Source organism: Mus musculus, chromosome 7 (assembly GCF_000001635.26).
Source record: "Mus musculus strain C57BL/6J chromosome 7, GRCm38.p6 C57BL/6J".
NCBI lineage: Eukaryota > Metazoa > Chordata > Mammalia > Rodentia > Muridae > Mus > Mus musculus.
The window spans coordinates 119,544,348-119,563,828 of NC_000073.6; the positions used below are offsets into that span (position 1 = coordinate 119,544,348).

The 19,481-nt window shown below is 40.7% G+C and overlaps 1 protein-coding gene across 3 annotated transcripts in view; it reads left to right on the forward strand.

The window, feature by feature from the left end:
* Positions 1-9,992: 9,992 nt before the first annotated feature.
* Positions 9,993-19,481, forward strand: part of Acsm2 (acyl-CoA synthetase medium-chain family member 2) — a 46,355-nt gene continuing 36,866 nt past the window's right edge. For 2 of the 3 annotated variants that reach the window (NM_001177978.1, NM_146197.4), the window contains exons 1-2: positions 17,361-17,466; positions 19,150-19,334. In NM_001177978.1, coding sequence (NP_001171449.1) covers positions 19,158-19,334 — 177 coding nt within the window. In that variant the 5' untranslated portion in view covers positions 17,361-17,466; positions 19,150-19,157. Of the gene's footprint in view, positions 10,189-17,360; positions 17,467-19,149; positions 19,335-19,481 lie in introns of those variants that run through there. The other variant, NM_001177977.1, reaches the window with a different exon arrangement.

The window sequence follows — 19,481 nt, forward strand, 5'->3', positions numbered from 1 at the left end:
AAGTTGCTGTGAGAAGCTATATTCACATAACAGCTCCCTAAAAGAAACAATCTTCCAAAACCACCTCCATGCCTCATATCTAACTCTCTGTTCACAAATTGTTGCTCAGTCCTTGAGTAGTAAATATCCCAGGGCACAGTGTCAAGAAGCCATGTTCTTCTAGACCCTCAATCAAAAAGGTGTGGCTCTGGATGGACGAGACTAACCACAAAAGGGAGAAGCTAGTGGAGACACAAAGCAATGCCTGTGACTTCTACCCAAATCCCAGCATTCCTCCTCACTGGTTAATATGTATTTCTTGAGCACCTGCTCAGAGTTGGAGCCTGTGAAATGATAGCAAGCAAAGTCAACCTGCAAAGGTCTGCTAAGGCAATTCCCAGGATGGGTTGGCTCCAACAGCAAAGATCTATTTCCTTGGTTCTAGGATTAATTGTAACATCAAAGTGCTGGTAAGTCAGCTTCATCCTGAGGTTTCTCTTCACATTGCAAGTGTTTCCTCTGAAGGAAGATGAAATATTGTAACTTGTGAGTTGTTTAGGAGCCCACCGCCCTGGCCTGAGACTGAGAACAAAGCAGAACAGCATCCAGGCATGCCAGGGCAGGGCTGTTGTTAAGGCATTCCTAAGAACATCTTGACTGTAAAGATAAAAAGGTATGCAAGGACCAACAGGGCTATATTATCTAAGTCAACACCATCTGGCCAGAACCTCCCCTCTGTCTATTGCCCCTTGGCGCTGGGTAAAGACATACATCAACTGGTTGCTATGTGAACAAAGATAAGCCCACAGCCCACAGCAACAAAGTCCTGATGTCCTGTGTTCTTTCTGTTAATGTTTGAATAAGCCAATAGTGTGTCGCTGTGCTGAATTCCACACCCCTAAGGCCCTTACCCCATAAAAACCCCTAGCTTTCAAGCCTCATGGCCGACATCCGTTACCTCCTGTGTGGGATACATGTCAGTCCGGAGCTCCGTAATTAAACGTCCTCATGTAATTACATCAAGATGTCTGTTCGTGATTCTTGGGTGCACGCCGAATCGAGAGTTGAGTGGGGGTTTCCCCACTAAGTTCTATCACCTCTGTCCTGTGCCTCTAAGCTCTTCTCTCATACCAGCAAAGGATACATATATACTTACTTCTCAACCTCCTTCTTGTTTAAGGACACCTGTCACTTCCTGCTACACAAGGGCATTTGGATGCTCATGGCTTTGTAGCCTTCCAGCAGCCCTGGAGAACTAGGTCTACCTGAAAGGGAGACTGGAAATGAAAAGGGACAGGGTGTGAGAGAAGTATGAAGCCAAGACAAAGGTTCTGATCCAGGCTCAAAGTTTAATATTCACCTCTGTGTTTATACAGGGAGAGCCCACAGACCCATTCTTTTTTTCAGCTTCATTGAATTGCAAAGCAAGCTCAGCAGGCAGGCAGTCAATTTCTCAAAGCTCCTGTAGGAAATTGCAAATGCTGTGAGGCCAGACAACTCAAGCTAGGTCTTAAAACCTTTGTGGCAAGCACTCAAGGTTTGTTTTAGCCTACTCAAAGCTGGGGGAAGGGCACAATTCCCCCTTTTTTGTTTTTTAAAGATGAGCTGGATAAGGACACAAGATTTACTTGTTTTCCATAATCCCATCTAGGATAAAAAGTGGCCAGGCAACCATGCTTGTCTTAGATCAGTGTCTATATTGCTTCTTCTTACCCGCTGGGGAGAACAAACATAGCTTTTGATATATGTCTCTGTGCTAGGTAGATAGGAACTCAAGAACACTCTTACCCATCTCTGACTATTGGCCTTCTATAGCCCACTCTTTCCCATTCAGACTAAATCCATGAAGGACATATGAATATGTACTCAATGCATTTCTTCATATCGGTGGATAACTGGCATGATGAATAGCTGAGCTTGCTGAAAGCGATCCTATGTGAAAGCAACCAATCTGTTTAAGATACATGGTCCAAAGGTTAAAAGCAACAAGATTATAATTAATGGTCCAAGCAGTGTAGAAATTGAAGTTGTAAGCCATGGAGAAGTGGAGAATCATGATTCAAACCATCCATGATTCTGTCCTCTTTCTCTTTTTCTTTAGGCTAGTCCTTCTCAAACTTTAGCCATAGACTCTTTTACTATTTATGAATGATTTATGTAAAAATAACATTCTCATGGAAGGCTGTACATCCTCCTTGTTGATGGAATAAAAGATTAGGAGCTTAAACACATGCACTAGCACTTGTTTGAAATCCAATCCTGTCCAATTTTATCTACTGCAAATGTAGCTTCATAAAGAACTGCATCTAACTTCCAAATATGTCTCTGTAAATGTCCAGAACCAGCCCTCTAAATGAAGACTGTCATTTCCTTTTTTTTTTTTCAGTATTGGATTGATTTCTAGACCAGTCCATGATTGAGTAAGAATAACTGGTTACATTAAAGGAAAGAGAGGAGTCATTATAACTTTTCCTTTTGGTTAATTTTTCTAAGTCAGTTTTTATAGTATATATAATATTATATATTATATATATTACATAGTATATTATATAGTTCTCTGACCCACAAGGTCTAAAAGCTTGAATCAAGGCAGCTTGTCTAATCTGGGATATAGGCAAGCAAATGTGGGTCAAGAATGTGTGTCCAATACAGCTTTCCTGTCACCATTGTCAGGGAACTCAGCAAGTTCACAGGTCAGCATCATTCTTTGTCCCAGCATCAGCATGTCACACCAATCACTCTGGCAGCTAGCATGATCCTGCTGCATCCTGTGGAAAAAACACAAACATGTCCTCTTCCCCATATTAAATACCTGATCAGGATCATGCAATATGCCAGAAAGTGGATCCTTCCATTTCACCTAGACATAAGAATGCCTGGTTGTAGAGTGCCATAGACACTCACCAGAGAGTTCCTTGGCATCCAAATTTTAAAATTTCAAAAATAAAAAAGCATGATTTAAATAGTGTGGCATGTAGGGATATAATTCGGTCTTTTTTTGTTTTTTATAAAGATACTGTTTTAAAGCTCCATGGGCATGTTCTACAATATCTCTCCTTTAGGATAATAAGGAATCCCAGGAATATGGGTAATATTAAATTGTCTAAACATCTCAAATGTTAGACTGTAATAGCCAGTTCTATTATCTGTTTTAGTCTGATTTGGGACACCAAGGATAGAAAAACAATGTAGGCAATGACTAATTACATTTTTAGTTGTTTCTCTTGTTAAAGCAATTGTAATTAGAAAGCCTGAAAAGGTATCAAGTCACATGTACATATTTTAATTTTTCAAAATCATCTATTTGTAATAATTGATTAGGTATAAGTCTTCAAGGATTAACACCATTATGTGTGTGGTACATGAAGAAATTGAGGACATTGAGAACAAGTCTTTACAATTTGACATGTTTATTTTCTAGAAATACAGTTTGTTGTCTCAAGCTATTATTATTTTGATGATCTAGGGAATGAGATTGTATGGCCAATTGTTTTTGTGTAAGGCCTATAATTTGTCTAGTATACAAATCTGTTGTGGCATTGCCCTAAGGGATATGTCTATACAATCTAGTATGAATTCTTAAATGTCTTATAAAGTAAGGAACAGTATATTTTTAAAGTTGAGTTGTTTAAATAATTGTAAAATTTGAGAATTAGCACTATCTAAAATAGAAACAATCTCAAGCAATTGTAATCCATGAGCTATATATTGGTTATCTGTATTCAAACTAAAAGCTTAATTTTTTAATATTTTAAAAACACTGGCTACAGCAGGTAGTTCAATTATCTGTGATAAAGTGTGTGGGGGGCGGCTCAAGAGAATAAGCATGTGATCTAATTACATATGTTGCTTTCTCATTAGATGAGCCATCTGTAAATATGGTAAACACATTCTCTATTGAGTATATACACAAACTTACAGGAAATACAAAAGCATTTATAGAGGCAAATTCTAACAACTTGTACCAAATTCACCTAAAATGTTTGTCATGCAATAGGCCAAATATCAATATTCTGTAATAACCAATTTAATTGTTGTTTGGAATAAGGAATAAACCGTACATCAGGTTTTAAAGACATTCTTTCCAAAATACTCTTGTGGTTTTATTTACAATTTTCTATTAATACAGCAACAGCTTCATAATAGGATATTTAAACTTTACTTGGAGATGAAGAAAGATGAATCTACATTAATGATCCCTTTTGCAAAAGGGCTGTTGTGGGCACATGGGTAGCAATAACACACCCAAACAGCCAGTAATTGACTATAGTCTAAATAATGTATCTGTTGTTGGCTAATAGCGTCTTCTACTTCTATAAAGCTATTTGTCCTTCATCATTTAATTTGCATCTCCCTTGAGAATATCAAGTAGAGGCTTAAGTCCTCCTGTGGTGAGCTTAAGGCGAGGCCTTAGATAATTAATATCTCTTAACAACCTTTGAAAATAATTTGAAGTAAGTTATCTTTTCTTTTTTGAATTTTCTGTGTCACAATGTGTTTAGGATATAACTGAGGCCCCAAATATTGAAAAAGATATTGCCCTTGACTCTTTTCTAAAGGAACAACTACTCCAAAATTTTAAAGCCTGTTATATGAGTAAAGGCTTGTAGTAAAACGTGTTTAGAGAGATCAGATGATAAAATACCATCTATATAACGAATAATATACACTGAAGGATTCAACGTCCTTCTTGTAATGAAACAAACAATTTTTTTTTACATAATATAGGGCTATTAGCGATTCCCTGAGGCAAAAGTTTCCAATGATATCACTTCATGGGATCTTTAAAATTACAAGCAAGCTCACTAAATGTAAACCTCCCAGTCACCAGGATGCAAAGGAACAGTATAAAAACCAATCTTCTAAATCTATTACAGTTTTATATGCAGTTCCTGGAATGGCAGTTAGAGTAGGCAAGCCAGGCTGCAATGCCTCCACAAGGTCCTAGTTTCAATAACCTTTCATAAATCTTAAGTTTGAACTTTATTTTGGATTAATGGAATAACCAATCCCTTGGAGGTGAGTGAGTAAATCAACTACAGTGTCTATTAATCCTTTAAACCCTTTTTTTCTTCAGTTAGTACTTTAAGGTTAGATCTGTTATTAGTAATAGTTTGAACCCAGTACACATCAGAGGAACCAAAGCTACTTTGTCCTCCTTTATTGTTAACAAAGTTGAAAGGTAGCAGATGTAAGGGAACTAAAACAAGTTGAGCATTTTTGTTGTTGTTGTTGTTGTTGTTGTTGTTGTTGTTGTTGTTGGCAGGTCTAGTTATCATGCCATGGGGGGGGTAGCAGTCATAATTTTTATTTTTCCCTCATAATCATTATCTATAATACCTGGATAGATCTGTAATCCCTTTATAATTATGTTACTTCAGCCTAAAAGTAATCCCCAGGTCCCTGGAGGCAAGGACCCAAAGCATCCTGTAGGCAGTGTCTGAACCCCCATTTCACACAAGCCTCAGCTGAGGCTGCTCTGAGCTTTGCACTAACTCAAATGCAAGTGTTTCTTGAGGCCTGGCTCAATGATTACCCTTTTTGGAGGGAGGATAGATTCCAGGGGAGTGATTCTGTTGCCTATCTATGTCTCTATTTTTATTTATTTATTTTTATTTTTGGATAGTCTTTCTTAAAATGACTATGCCCCATACTTAAAACATTTCTTATCACCTCAGTGCTATGAAAGCATTGTTTGTACTGTAGTGCCCTGCAAGGCAGCAGCCATAGCCAGACCTTGATTGTATGAGGGTCCAATTTCTGTACAAAGATGAATGTAAATTCTCACTGAGATCTCTTTTCCAATATTGGGGTGTTAAATTTGCTTCTACCACTGTATCCAATAAAGCTTGTGTAAAAGGGGAAGCAAGCCCATACTGTATTATAGCTGACAGTTTTCATCTCTACTTGATTTTTCTTAATTACAAATATGTGTGAATTAAAAATCCTGGGCCTGTGATCAAACTACAAACTGTAGCCAATGGAACACTGGCAGTTTAACTATAATTTTTAAGTTTTTTTTTAATGTTAGAGTATAACCATAATTTTGGAAAACAAAACTCAACCTCTAACAAACAATCTAGTCTCTCTAAAAACACCAGGTGAATAACCCCCATGCTACAAAGTGTTTTGGCTGCCAGTTCTTGCACATGAACGCATGATGGTGCAGCCACCAATACTTCAAAGAGACACTGTCTTAAATCCTAGTCTAATTTTTAGGATAAGAATTACATAATATTATCCCAATTTAGAAGTATTTTTATAGACCTGTTTTCCTGGTTTGGCTCGTGCCACATGTTACTGTTTAAAATGACTCTAACCCTGAGTCACCAGTTTTAAGCTAAATTTTTGTTACCAATGTTGCAAAATTTTAATCATACCCAGTAACTCATTAGCCAATGATCTATAACCAAGACATGCAGAGCATATTTATACAGATAAAACCAATCAGAAACAAACATGGAATGAGTGGCTACACACATATATTTAGACCAAACAAAATTTTCTTATCTTTTCTAGCTGTAATTTCAAGAGAAAAAGCACCTTGTCACTTGCTGAACCCAATAAACGCAACTGTAGAGAGTTTTCTAAGAAAAACCAGCTATCAGCTTATTTTGCAATAGATGTCAAAAAACTGCTGGCCCATTTAAAAACAGTTTTTACAAACTATCAGCTCCTGGCAGAGCTTCTCTAGTTCTGTTAGACTCCTAACCACAGGTGCTGGGCTCCAAAGGCCACTTGAGACTGCCTTTTAAGCAAGTTAAACTAAATCAAAGGGTGGATAACCAGCAAATTAAGTTTTAACCATTTTTTTCTTTTCAGCATGAAATACAGAACAACAATCATTCAAACAATGAAACAAAAACAGACAAAAATTGACACATGTGGACAGATTGGTGCACCAAGGACAGATAAGAGACAGTTAGAGACGAGAACTTGATGTCCCAAAGGGACCTAAATATAATCTGAACTAATGATATCTGTAGTAGGAGCCAGAGAGGCTCTATTTCCTCATGTCCCTAGGAGAGCTCTGAAATAGCTTTCTTTTTCTTTTGCTAAGGCATTCCTGGACAGGGGACAACTGTTTGTTTGTTTGTTTTTTTTGTTTTTTGTTTTTTGTTTTTGTTTTTAAAACCTTATTCTCTCATGTCATTTGTATATTTACCATTCTTACTTCTGGGAACCATTCACAGCATAAATCTACTTGAGCTAAGTTTTCTAACATCTGTTTTTTAAACCCTGCTCCTCTCGCCTGATGCAGCTCTTGGCTGCAGACAAATGCCTATATAGAATTCCCCTGTCCCAATTGAGCTGTCATCCCTAGGTAAATTTGGTGTCTGGTCAACACCTCTTCAGCCTAGCTGTATCTTCTTAATGTGCCTCCTGTAACAACAGCCACCAAAAAAATAAACTTTATAACTAGCAGTAGCACTAATGCTGTTCATTGCTTACCGTGCAGGATAGTGAAGAGAAATCTTTACAGTGGGCAGAACTTAGGGTGGTATACATGGTCATACAAAGAGAAATAGCCAGATATGTGATTTCTCCCTGATTTATAGGCTATAGCCAACAGATTGGCTTGTTGGTCAGGGACATAAGCATGATTAGAAATTTGGTGAGAAAGACATCTGGGGAAAAAGAATGTAGATAGATCTCTCCAAATGGATGGAGGATGTGAAAATGCTTGTATCTCATGTAAACACTCATCAAAAGTGACTTCAGCTAAGGAGTTCAATAATCAAGTAGATAGGATGGCCCGTTCTGTGGACAGTCAGCCCCACTCCCCAGCCATTCCTGTCGTTGCCCAGCAAGCCCATGAACAAAGTGGCCATGGTGGCAGAGACGATGATTATACATGGCCTTGACAACATGGACTTCCACTCACCCAGGCTTACCTGGCTAAAACTATTTCTAAATGCCAAATCTGCTACCAGAAGAGACCCACACCTAGCACCAGATATGGCACCATTCCCTGGGCTAACTAACCAGCCACCTAGTGGCAGGTTTACTCTACTGGACTACTTCCTCTGTGGAAAAGACAACACTTTGTCCTTACTGAAATAGATACTAGTTATATTATTCTAGCTATAAATTTGCCTTTCCTGAACATAATGCCAGAACATGGATTTACAGAATGCTTTATCAACCACCATGCTATTTCTTCTAACAAAGGAACTCATTTGACACCTAGAGAAGTGTGACAGTGGGCCCACAATCATGGAATCCACTGGTCTCACAATGTTTCCCACCATCATAAAGCAGCTGGCCTGAAAGAAAGATGGAAAGACCTTTTGAAAATATAGACACAGCCCAGCCTGGAAGGCAGGAGCAGGGTTTCCCAGAAGACACTATATGCTTTGAATCAGCATCCTATATATGGACAGTTTCTCCCATAACAAGGATCCACAGGTCCAAGAACCAAGGAGCAGAAAAGGGAATAGCTCCACTCACTATCATTCCTGGTGACCTACTAGGAAGATTTTTGCTTCCTGTTTTCACAACCTTAAATTTGTTGGCCTCTAGCAGAGACTCCAGAGGGGGAACACTCTGCCATGAACCACAATAAACATTCCATTGAACTGTAAGCTCCTACTTCTCCCTGGCCTGACTACTTCTGGCTTCTGATACCCTTAAGCCAACCGGCTAAGAAAGGGTTAACAGTACTATATAGGTGATCAATCCAGATTACCAAGGGGAAATTGGATTGCTTCTGCACAATAAAGGTAAGGAAGACTATGCCTAGAGTGCAGAAGATTCTTTAGGGTATGGTATCTCTTGGTGCTACCTTGTCCTATGATTAAAGTCACTGGGAAACTACAATGATCTAGTCTAGGCAGGATGTCAAAGGGCACAGACCCTTCAAGGATGAAAGTATGGGTCACTCCTCTAGAAAAAGATCCAAGGCCTGCTGAGTTATTTGTTGAAGGTGGAGGAAATACAGAATGGGTAGTAGAGGATGGTATATATACCAGCTAAGACCACATGACCAGTTGCAGAAAAGAGAATTATAATTGATGTGAGTGTTTCTGTTATATTTTATTAAGAATATGTTTGTGCAGATATCAGTGGTTTCTTTCCTTGATTTCTTTATCATGTGATGTAACATAAATTGAAAGAATATCAGGTGGCATCATATTTAAGTTTGAAATAGTAAAAGAATGTCCCTCAAGAGACATTGCCACCTGTTCTAAATTTATAATGTGTTTGTGGCTGTATGAGGGAGACAGTTATATTATATTAGGAATAACTATGACTTAGGTAAATATATAATGCATTTTGTGATTGTACCTGAGATAGTTCTATCATGTTTGGGTGTAATTATAAGCTGATTGTTGTTGTCATTTGGAAATTAAGCATGCATGATATCTAGTTTTATGTCAACTTTACACAAGCTGAAACAAAGGAACCTCAATTGAAAAAATGCCTCTATAAGATAGGTCAATGGGTCATTTTCTTAATTAGTGATCAATGATGGAGAGCTCATGCCATTTTAAGTGGTGTCACCGCTGGGCTGGTGGTCCCAGGTTCTATAAGAAAGCAGGCTGAGCAAGCCACTTGAAGCCAACCAGTAAGCAGCACCCATCCATGACCTCTGCATCAGCGCCTACATCCAGGTTCCTGTCCTGTTTGAGTCCTACTCTGACGTTCTTTGACCATAAACAGTGATATGGCAGTTTAAGCCAAATAAACCCTTTCTTCCCTGACTTTTTTTGATCATGGTGTTTCATCACAGCAATAGTAATCCTAACATAGACATCATGACATAAGGAGACATGATTGTATGTCAAGTTGACAAGGGGTGGATTTGTGATGATTATTCTTGGTTGTCAACTTGACTACATCTGTAATTAACAAAAACTCAAATGACCGAGCACACCTGTGAAAGATTTTTTTCTTAATCATTTGAAGTGGGAAGACTAACCTCTAAGCCAGATCTTTGAAGGAGGAAGATAAACCTTTCATCTGGACTACATTGTGTGGTGTATATAAAGGACATGGAAGAAAAACTCTTTCTCTTTGCCTGCTTGTTCTTGCCCTTGCTAGCAAGTCCATTCCTTCACTGGCATTAGGGCCTACTCCTTTGGGATTCCAGCATACATTGAAGACCATCTGTAACATTCAGCTTTGTAAAATGATTCTTTATGACTACTGGATCCTTGGACCTTCCATTCGTAGGCAGCCATCGTTGGATTAAATGGACCACAGCTTGTAAGTCATTCTAATAAATCACACACACACACACACACACACACACACACACACACACACACACACAGAGGTACACATACACATTTGTGTACCTCTGTGTATACCTCTGTGTGTGTGTGTGTGTGTGTGAGAGAGAGAGAGAGAGAGACAGAGAGAGAGAGAGAGAGAGAGAGAGAGAGATTATGTAAGTTCTGTTACTAGTGGTATAGCTGGATCATGTGGTAAACATATTTCTAGCTTTTTTTTTTTTTTTTTTGAGGATGTCCCACACTGATGTCAGTACTGGTTCCACCAGTCTGCACTCCCATCAGCAGTACATATGTGTTTCTTCCACATCCACACCAGCATTTGTCATGATTACAGGTTTAAATTTGTACCATTTGTGCAATTCATCAACTCGCTTTAAAAAATAATTTTATGTTAGTTGATATACTACCCCTGAAAGGACAAGTCTGTCATCTTTCTTTCAACACATGTCAAAATACACAATCCACAATAGCACTGCAACTGAAGGCAAAGCAACTTAGAAAAAGAAATGAGAAAAAGAACAAGGAGAAAAGCAACTTAAGGAAGGAAAAGGAAGGAAGAAAGGAAGAAAGGAAGGAAGGCAGGCAGGCAGGCAGGCTTTTGCTGAAAATTTGAGGAACACCGTTCATCGTGATGGAGAAGTGGGTGGCAGAGGATGAAGCAGCTGGCCACACTGTGCACAGTCATGGAGCAGAGACAGATGAACGCTCCTGTTTATGCTCTTCTTTTTCTTATTGATCCTCTAGATCATAGCTTGGTATTATCCATGTTGAAGAGAATTTTCCCTCCTAAGCAAACCTCTCTGGAGTCACCCTGACAGGCATATCCATAGGTGTGTTTCCTTGAGATTCTAAATCCTCTCAGGTTGGAAATAAAGATTCTCTCTCTCTCTCTCTCTCTCTCTCTCTCCTTTCACACACACAGACACACACACACACACACATTCACACAAGCAATCACACATACACAGATATGTGCACTCATACCCCGAAATTAAGACATTCATAACACTTGTGCACACACACATACAGAGGCACACTCACACATGCAAGAACAGCCATGTATGCAGCTACATACTTCATTCACACACACTCATTATACTATCAAAATGTTTTATTTTCCTTATGGTGCTAATTTATATACACAGGTATTCAGTGAATACTCTGGGACAGATTCTATCCTAAGCTCTTTAACTAATTCAATAAACAAGACAGGAAAACATCTCTGTCTTTAAAAAGCTTAAGCCCTAGGGAAAGAGATAGAAGCAAGAAAATGTTTATATAATGTTAAAAAGTGATTTGGGATTAAGGATTATAGAGTTGGATAATAGATAGGAAAGAGAGGAGGGAAGGATGGAGAGAGGGAAAACCAGTCTAGAGGTGGCTTGCAATTTTAGGTAGATAGGTGGTTAAGATAAGCTTTAATGAGATCAAGGCAATGTCTGCCAAAGATTTGAAGAATTAGAGGAAGCTATTCAAGTAGAAGTCTGGAAAAAAATCAATCTAATAAGAGAGTCCTGTGTGCAAAGGCTGGGCAGGGTATGCTGTCAAGAAGGGAAGCAGTGTTGCTGATATGAAGGGGATGTGTGAACAGGTGGGATGCCAGAAGTGAGTGGGATGATCATATAGTCCTTTTACAGTGATGGCAAAACTTGGATGCCTATTTCATATCAAGGTTCACTGTTTGGTTCTAAATGGAAATGTGACATGAGCTAACTTCTAAACAATGCGTAACAGTATCTAAAATTAAGTAAGTCATTTTATATCTTGTTATCTGTTCTTCCTCCAAACTAAACGTATGTATTTTGGTCATATCTGTGTCTTCTTGATAAATAATTGCTGACTAATTTACAGGGACAGATAGGCCTGTGAGGACCCTTTGCAGGACGCCTTGTCTCATTTTCTAAGAAGACAAATACTTGTGTGTGTGCTTACCTGAGTGTGTATGATTTGGCTACGATTCCCCGGACTGTGTCCCCTCCAATCTCCCATCAGGCATGGGAGCATCAGAAGTGATCCTCAGACCCTGAGTCTGTACAGGGGTTTGGATTTGATTGACGATGTCCCTTCCAAATCTATTCCAAACTGCACTGGCTTCAATTCATCAGCTGTTTACAGTGATTAATGCATTTTGTAGTTTTTGTTTATTTATGATTTAGAGAAGTAAATAACATGAACTTGAGCAATTAAGTTTTAAAGGAGGACTACTTTAACTTCAATCAAAATTTAAATATCTCACCTCTCCATAAGCTACTGAGTTTGGCTTTTCTGATTTGCTTGCTTGCTTGCTTGCTTGCTTGTTTATTTTGCTATGCCAAGGATGAAACCCAGGATCTCACAAATGCTAGACACATGTTCCACCCCTGAGTGCATGCCCAGCAGTCCTGAAATGTACCACACAAGTGTCATTCTCAACATCTTTAGGGCTAGATGTTTGATAGGTGCCATTGAGTTCAATGCACTCATTTCTGGAGATGTGCTAGAGTGACCCCTCTTTCTAGATGAGAATGCTGGGGTCCAGAAGGAATAAAATCACTTCTCTGTGTGCATCTAGCACAGAGCAGAGAATTTGGATTCAAACCTAGACAATCTAATTTTAGATTCTCAGAGCTTCATGGGAAACTTCTATTTTAATGTTGTAAGGAGGCTGACAACTAGGAATATGATGGGGGTCAGGCGGAGGGGGGAGTGCTGGGAATGGTGAGAATAGTTTGCCCAGAAACAAGGAGGTAGGAGCTGGTGCAGAAGCCATTCCTACACTGGTGGCCCCAGAAGTCATGAATTATTAAATGAAAATCCCAGCACCAGGTCTGGGTTACCAAAATGAGTGGTTGGTCAGGTAGGCCTCGGTGTCCCTCAAACAGGACAGACTGTTGGTATTGTTCTTAGTTACCCTTCAAAATAGAGGATACGGCCCTCTTGTGGAAGACATGACACATTGTGGTTACAAGTCTTAGAGAAATCCAACACTGAGCTGGGAGCGTCATCCTTACTAGGCTAGTTTTCATAGTGCTGGGAGCTAGTCAGCATGTAGGGGAGAAGTCATCCTACACTCGACATTAATCATCCAGGCAAGACATGCTCACTGGTAAAATAATGGCAAGCCCATTATGAGGACAGTCAACCACTTTTTGATTGGAGTTGAGGCTCATTCCACCTAAGGAAATTCATGCCAGGTAGCGTAAACCTGGCCGAAATTCCATGGCTGGAGAGATCATAGTCTCTAGAGGAAGAATGTATTAGCTGTTTTTCTAAATGGAGATGGTGTCAAGTTGTCTTGTAAATATTTACTTTTATGCACACAGATTTTTTTTTTTAATTCTTCCATGGCTCAGGGATTGTTGAAAGGGGGGGGGGGGAAGGTGAGTGGTCAGGAAACTTTTGAGGATGAAGCACATTGGGTCTGAAAGACTGTCTTCCAGACACACCATGAACTCACAACAGTGGTGGGCCTCTTCACCACACTGGATTCATCAGCATCCCCTTGTGGATGATGGAGAGGTGCACAAGGCCTACAAGTTTCCTGAGGAACTGTAGGCAGTTAACGGTTACTGAAGTAGGCAGGGTCGTAGTCTTTAGTGATGTAGCCACTGTTAAGTCACTTTTGTTCAAGTAAATAACTCCCCACCATGTCATAAGAGTAAATATAAAAGTAGTAAGGGGACGCATTAGGGGGAAAGAGTTTTGTGATAAGAGGATAATGGGAGCATGGTCAAAGTACAATTTACATGTTACACATGTGCATGCCTGCGTCCACACACCACACACACACACACACACACACACACACACACACACACAGAGAGAGAGAGAGAGAGAGAGAGAGAGAGAGAGAGAGAGAGATTTGAAAACTAACTATATTAACTTAAAAAAATAAAACTACATGAATTCAGACTGAAGAGTAGGCACACGAGGGTTTGAAAGCGTCAGTGAGCAGAAAAGGTGGGGCGAGATCCACTCCTGCCTCAGATCCAGGAAGAGACTTAAGTCCAGCAGAGGTCAGTAGCTTTAATGTTCCTGATAAGCACCTAAGATAGGGCGACTGCACCTATAAAGGAGAAAAAGCAGTGAGAAGAGTTGCCTGTCGTTCTGGCTCCCGGTGAGCACAGTAAACCTAAGCACTGACCAGGAAGTAAATTTTTCCTAATTCTTTCATAAAGTAGCTTCCTCCTTCCCAAGCAAATCCTACGAAAGTCCCGACATAGAGCCATATGGGAAGACAGCAGCTCCGGCTTAGATTTCTACCCTAGACATAGGCTCAGAGCACTGGAGAAAATAGACAGAAGATAGTCCACGTTCTTGATGTTCTGAATGCTCACTGGGGGCAGATACAAGTGGCCCTGAGAGCAATGACAAAAGGAGCTTAAAGTCAATATAAGAGAACTTTCCAGAAGAGTACAGAAGAGCTCGTGGCTGCATGATTCAAAGGCAACCAGGAATTTCTGTTATGGAAGTGTAGAAGGAGAAAGATAGACAGACACCTTCAGGATAGGCACCCATATGCCACAAGATTGGCATGGAAGTCACAGGACAGCTTGCAGGCACCAGGTCTTGCTCCTCATTGAGCAGGACCTGTCTGCTGGTTGGTCTTGCCAGCTTCCAGATGATTCTCCTGTCTCTGCTTCACATCTTGTCTTAGGAGTGCTGGGATTACACATGCACGCTAGCACTTCTCAGGTGTGTCATATGGACTTTGACCCCATGGTCTATTTCCCAAGCCCATCTTTGTGTTTCTGACCTTATGAGTGAGTCAAACAGAGATGCCAGGGTTTTTCCTAACCATGCTCTGTAAGAATTATTTCATCATGCCTTTGTTGTATGTTAACAAAAATCTCAATACTTCGATTTTACCAATGAAGACCCAGGAGCCAGATGCTGGGGTGAAAGCTTCTGTCTCAGAAGGGCAGAGAAAGTACCCAGATGACCTTCCTTCTCAGCCTACATCCTGCCAGGCATGCCCCTCTCTCACGCTGTCTCAAACAACCTCCTTCAAACTCAATATCCCTCCTATCTACTTCCTGTGTCTCTCTCCATCTGTCTCCTGATTCCCTATGACTCTCTATAGTTTTTCCTTATGTTTACTTCCTGTCAACTGGCTGCTTGCTTTGCCTCTTGACCTATGGTTAACTTTATTTAATCCTATTTACAATATTAAAGGAGAAAGCTCTTGGATTTAGGGTGTGTGCTAAAACTGAGCCACGCCACAGATAAAAACAGGTTTTGCTAGTAAATAACACAATCTTGGGATTTACAGTGTGATCAAATGTCTTGCAACACATCATCTTTCAAACAAACTTGGAGATGTCACTGTTAACCTATTCAACAGACAGAAACTAAGGCTTGAGTTATCAGTGGTCCTCAGAGGCTGGAAAGTGTGCCTGGGAGCTTTGTGACACTCTGAACTACTCATGGTCACTGGAAACGGATGAATGAACTTTAGACCACTGGAAAAATTGCCAAAGAGCTGTGGAGTGGAAAGAAGGATTAATAGGAGCTATTTTTCTTCCCTCTAGATAGATAAACAATGAAAGTGAGTTTGAAGACATTGGCCTTCATGCCCCAAGGCATTTGAAAGACAGAGCTAGAATTTATGTGACCATCTGAATTGTCCATCTATGTCCCTCTGTCTCTCTGTTTATTCTTTCTCAACCCCTTCTGAAATCTTATTTGCCTCTGTCTGCCTCACAGGCAACATGACCACTTGACCTGAGAATAGGGTTGCTTGGCACCAATCCCAGGTAGGTGACATTTTCTTTACCAGTATAGGCATTGGTCAGTTGCTCCTGCTCCAGGATATCATCCCCTATCCACGCTCATCCATGGATACGTATTTCATTTGGAAGACTCCATGGTCTGACTGAGTTAAGTCAGGTTCATTCTGAGAACAGGTTTCAAGGGCAGAGGCAGGAAGAACAGAAAAGAAAGCACAAAATGTCCCATGGCTAGTTTGTTGGTTAGTCATATGTCCTCTGGATACACACTAGAGTTAACTGAAAGGAGGGAACCTCAGTTAAGACGAAGCCTCCACAAGATCCAGCTGTAGGGCATTTTCTTAATTAGTGACTGATTGTAGCTGGTGCCATTGCTGAGCTGGAAGTCCTGGGTTCTACCAGGACAAGCCAGTAAGCAGCAGCCCTCCGTGGCCTCTGCATAAGCTCATGCCTCCTGCTCTTTTTGAGTTCCTTTCCTGGCTTTCTTCAATGGTGCACTACAATGCGGAAGTGTGAGCCAAATCAACCTGTTCCTCATCAACTTGTGCTTAGTTGTGGTGTTTTATCACGGCGATAGTAATGCCAAGACAGACAGGAAATGATCCTTTGGAACACTGAAGAGAGTAGGACAGGTTGCAGTCACAGCTGGAAGGCAGAACCGACAGATTGACCAGATCTAGGCATAAAGGAGGTGGGAACCTGAGATTTCATGCAAAGAAACAGTAACAGGATGGTCATCGGCTGGTAAAGGCCCAAGATACAGTGGCAGGGTTTAGAGCTAGAATGCCTAGCACTATCTGAATCTACTTTTAAAAACCTATTAGATGGCCGGGTATGGTGGTGCACACCTTTAATCCCAGCACTTGGGAGGCAGAGGCAGGCGATTTCTGAGTTTGAGGCCAGCCTGGTCTACAGAGTGAGTTCCAGGACAGCAAGGACTACACAGAGAAACCCTGACTCAAAAAACCAAAAAAACAAAACAAACAAAAACCCTATTAGATATCCAAGTGGAGACATCAAATAGGTGAGCATTCAGGAAAGAGATCCAGCCAAGAGACATACTTGTAGGGCCATTGGCAAGAGACCTGGATCCAAACAGTGACCCTGGATGAGTGTCACAAACAGAGCAGGAAAAGAGACCTTTGGTAGAAGTCAAATGAATGAAAGGATTAAAGGTAATGAGACACTACATAAAGACTCTGAAGTTCCATCCTCTTCCCCTGGTCAGGGCAAAACCTTGCTGTCGATTATGAGAATAAACCTCTCATTGATCCCTTGGGCTAAGGAGCAGTTCAACTGACACTCCTCCACAGGCTCAAAGACTGTGCCTCACATAAACTTCGTTAGGAGGAGTAATATCAGCCTAAAATTGTGCACCATTAATGATTAGCTGAGCCCTCGGAGGCTACTCAGGCTTGATTAGGGAACTGTCAGCTTCAGTGCTCTTCTCTCCACTGATGCTGCAGGAATTCTCAAACGACTTCCCAAGAGGGAAATAGACAAAGCTACTGTCAGAGAGAGTTCCAGAAGAAGACCAGAAGGTGAGTGTTTATGCAAGAGGCAAAAAGGTGGGGCTGTGCATCATGATGACACTCACCAGTCATGAGGAGTAACAGATAGCAAGGACAGGGAAAATTCTCCAAAGGAAGATAGTTCAAAACTCCTAGAAGCCACAAAGGGAGTGTCACAAGGTGTTAGTGAGGGGACAGCATTGCATAGGAGAGAGGGAGTCTTCAGCCAACCAAAAGTAGAGGACAGGAGAGCTGGTCAGGAGTGTACACAGAAGAAGCAGAGAGTTAGCTAGTGGTGAAGATATAGATGCTGATTTGAAGAGGAGAGGCTAGAAGATAAGAGTCAGTCACTGAAAGAGAGAGAGACCATCAGCCATGAAAACACTAGCTATTGTTCCCCAGGCCTGGGAAGGAAATTCTTCCCTCTTCTTCTTTGAGAAATCAAGAGAATATTTGGAATTGCCACAGACAAGCATTCTTTTTTTGTTTTTGTTTTTGTAGTTTGTTATATTAAGATTTTTTTATTTAATTAGGTATTTTCTTCATTTACATTTCAAATGCTATCCCAAAAAGTCCCCCTTACCCTCCCCACCCCACTCCCCTACCCACCCACCCCCACTTCTTGGCCCCTGTACTGAGGCATATAAAGTTTGCAAGACCAAGGGGCCTCTCTTCCCAATGATGGCCTACTAGGCCATCTTCTGATACATATGCAGCTAGAGACATGAGTTCCGGGGGTACTGGTTAGTTCATATTGTTGTTCCACCTATAGGGTTGCAGACCCCTTTAGCTCCTTGGGTACTTTCTCTAGTTCTTCCATTGGGGACCCTGTGTTCCATCCATTCTTCTGCCTGAACCAAGGGGTCTGGGAATCCAGCAAACACAATGGATTGCTGGCTCGATTCCCTGACTCAAAGTTCATTAGGCTTAAAATTCCAGTCTCATCTAAGAGCATGTGACAGAATTCAAAGACCAGTGTTTTTAGCTTTGGAACATCTTTCCATGGAGCCAATGAAATGAAAAAAATACAACAGCTATAATCTTCTAAATGATTGCTTATGTTAGACCCTGCACTACACATGGGTAGTTTTTCAGATATGTCAATTAAAAGGGACTCTAAAGAATTATTGTATTAGCCAGTAGTTGCTGCACTAATGAGCATTCCAAGCATTTTATAGTTGTTTCCTTCTAAACACAGATATAGAATGTGCCTACAAAACTTAGTTGAAAATAACTGTAAGTTGAAAGGGGCCATGTTGGGAACTCCTCATGACATCATCTGGGGCCTCAGGAAAGGTTAGTGCTTTTCTGGGATATGCGGTCTCACAGGAAGCCCCAAAAATGATGATAGGGAGATAGTACCTTGGGTAAGAGCACTTACTGAAATAGCATGAGAACCCTCATTCAGAAGCCAGGTACCCATGTAAAAAACTGTGTGTTTGTGTGAGCCCAGTGCTAGGGGAGCAGAGACAAAAGGATCACGGAGACTCTTTGGCCAGCAAGCCTAGCCAGAAATGGGAGCTGGTGGAATGGTTCTTTAGGAGAATAATACACAGAAAGAGACTGTACCAGGCACTCAGTTTCAATTCAACTCACCCACAAATACAACCAATCAACCCTGGAGGACAGAGAAGAGATATATGTCTCTACTAGCTTATGGCAAGTGTCAAAATCCAGTAGGGACGAACTCACCTATTCTACCTTCCTTCACAGCTCTGACTATGCATCATCTATGGAAAATTCCAAGACTTTTCACTCTCTGGGGGAATGAGATTTCCTGCCGTACTTTCCATATGAATATCAAGAAACTAATACCCATACAGTGGGGCCACCAGGAAGCACCTGCCAAGTTCAACTTCGCTAGTGATGTGATAGATCACTGGGCCAGCGTAGAGAAGGTAAGGGGATACTGGATGGAACAGCTTGAATAAGGTCACATATTTATCGAGATAGAACATTATGGGATGCTTTATTACTCCATAAGAAACTGTGAACAGGACGGTCATCTTCCTTGATGCAGCATAGAGTGACTTGGAAGAAAGAAA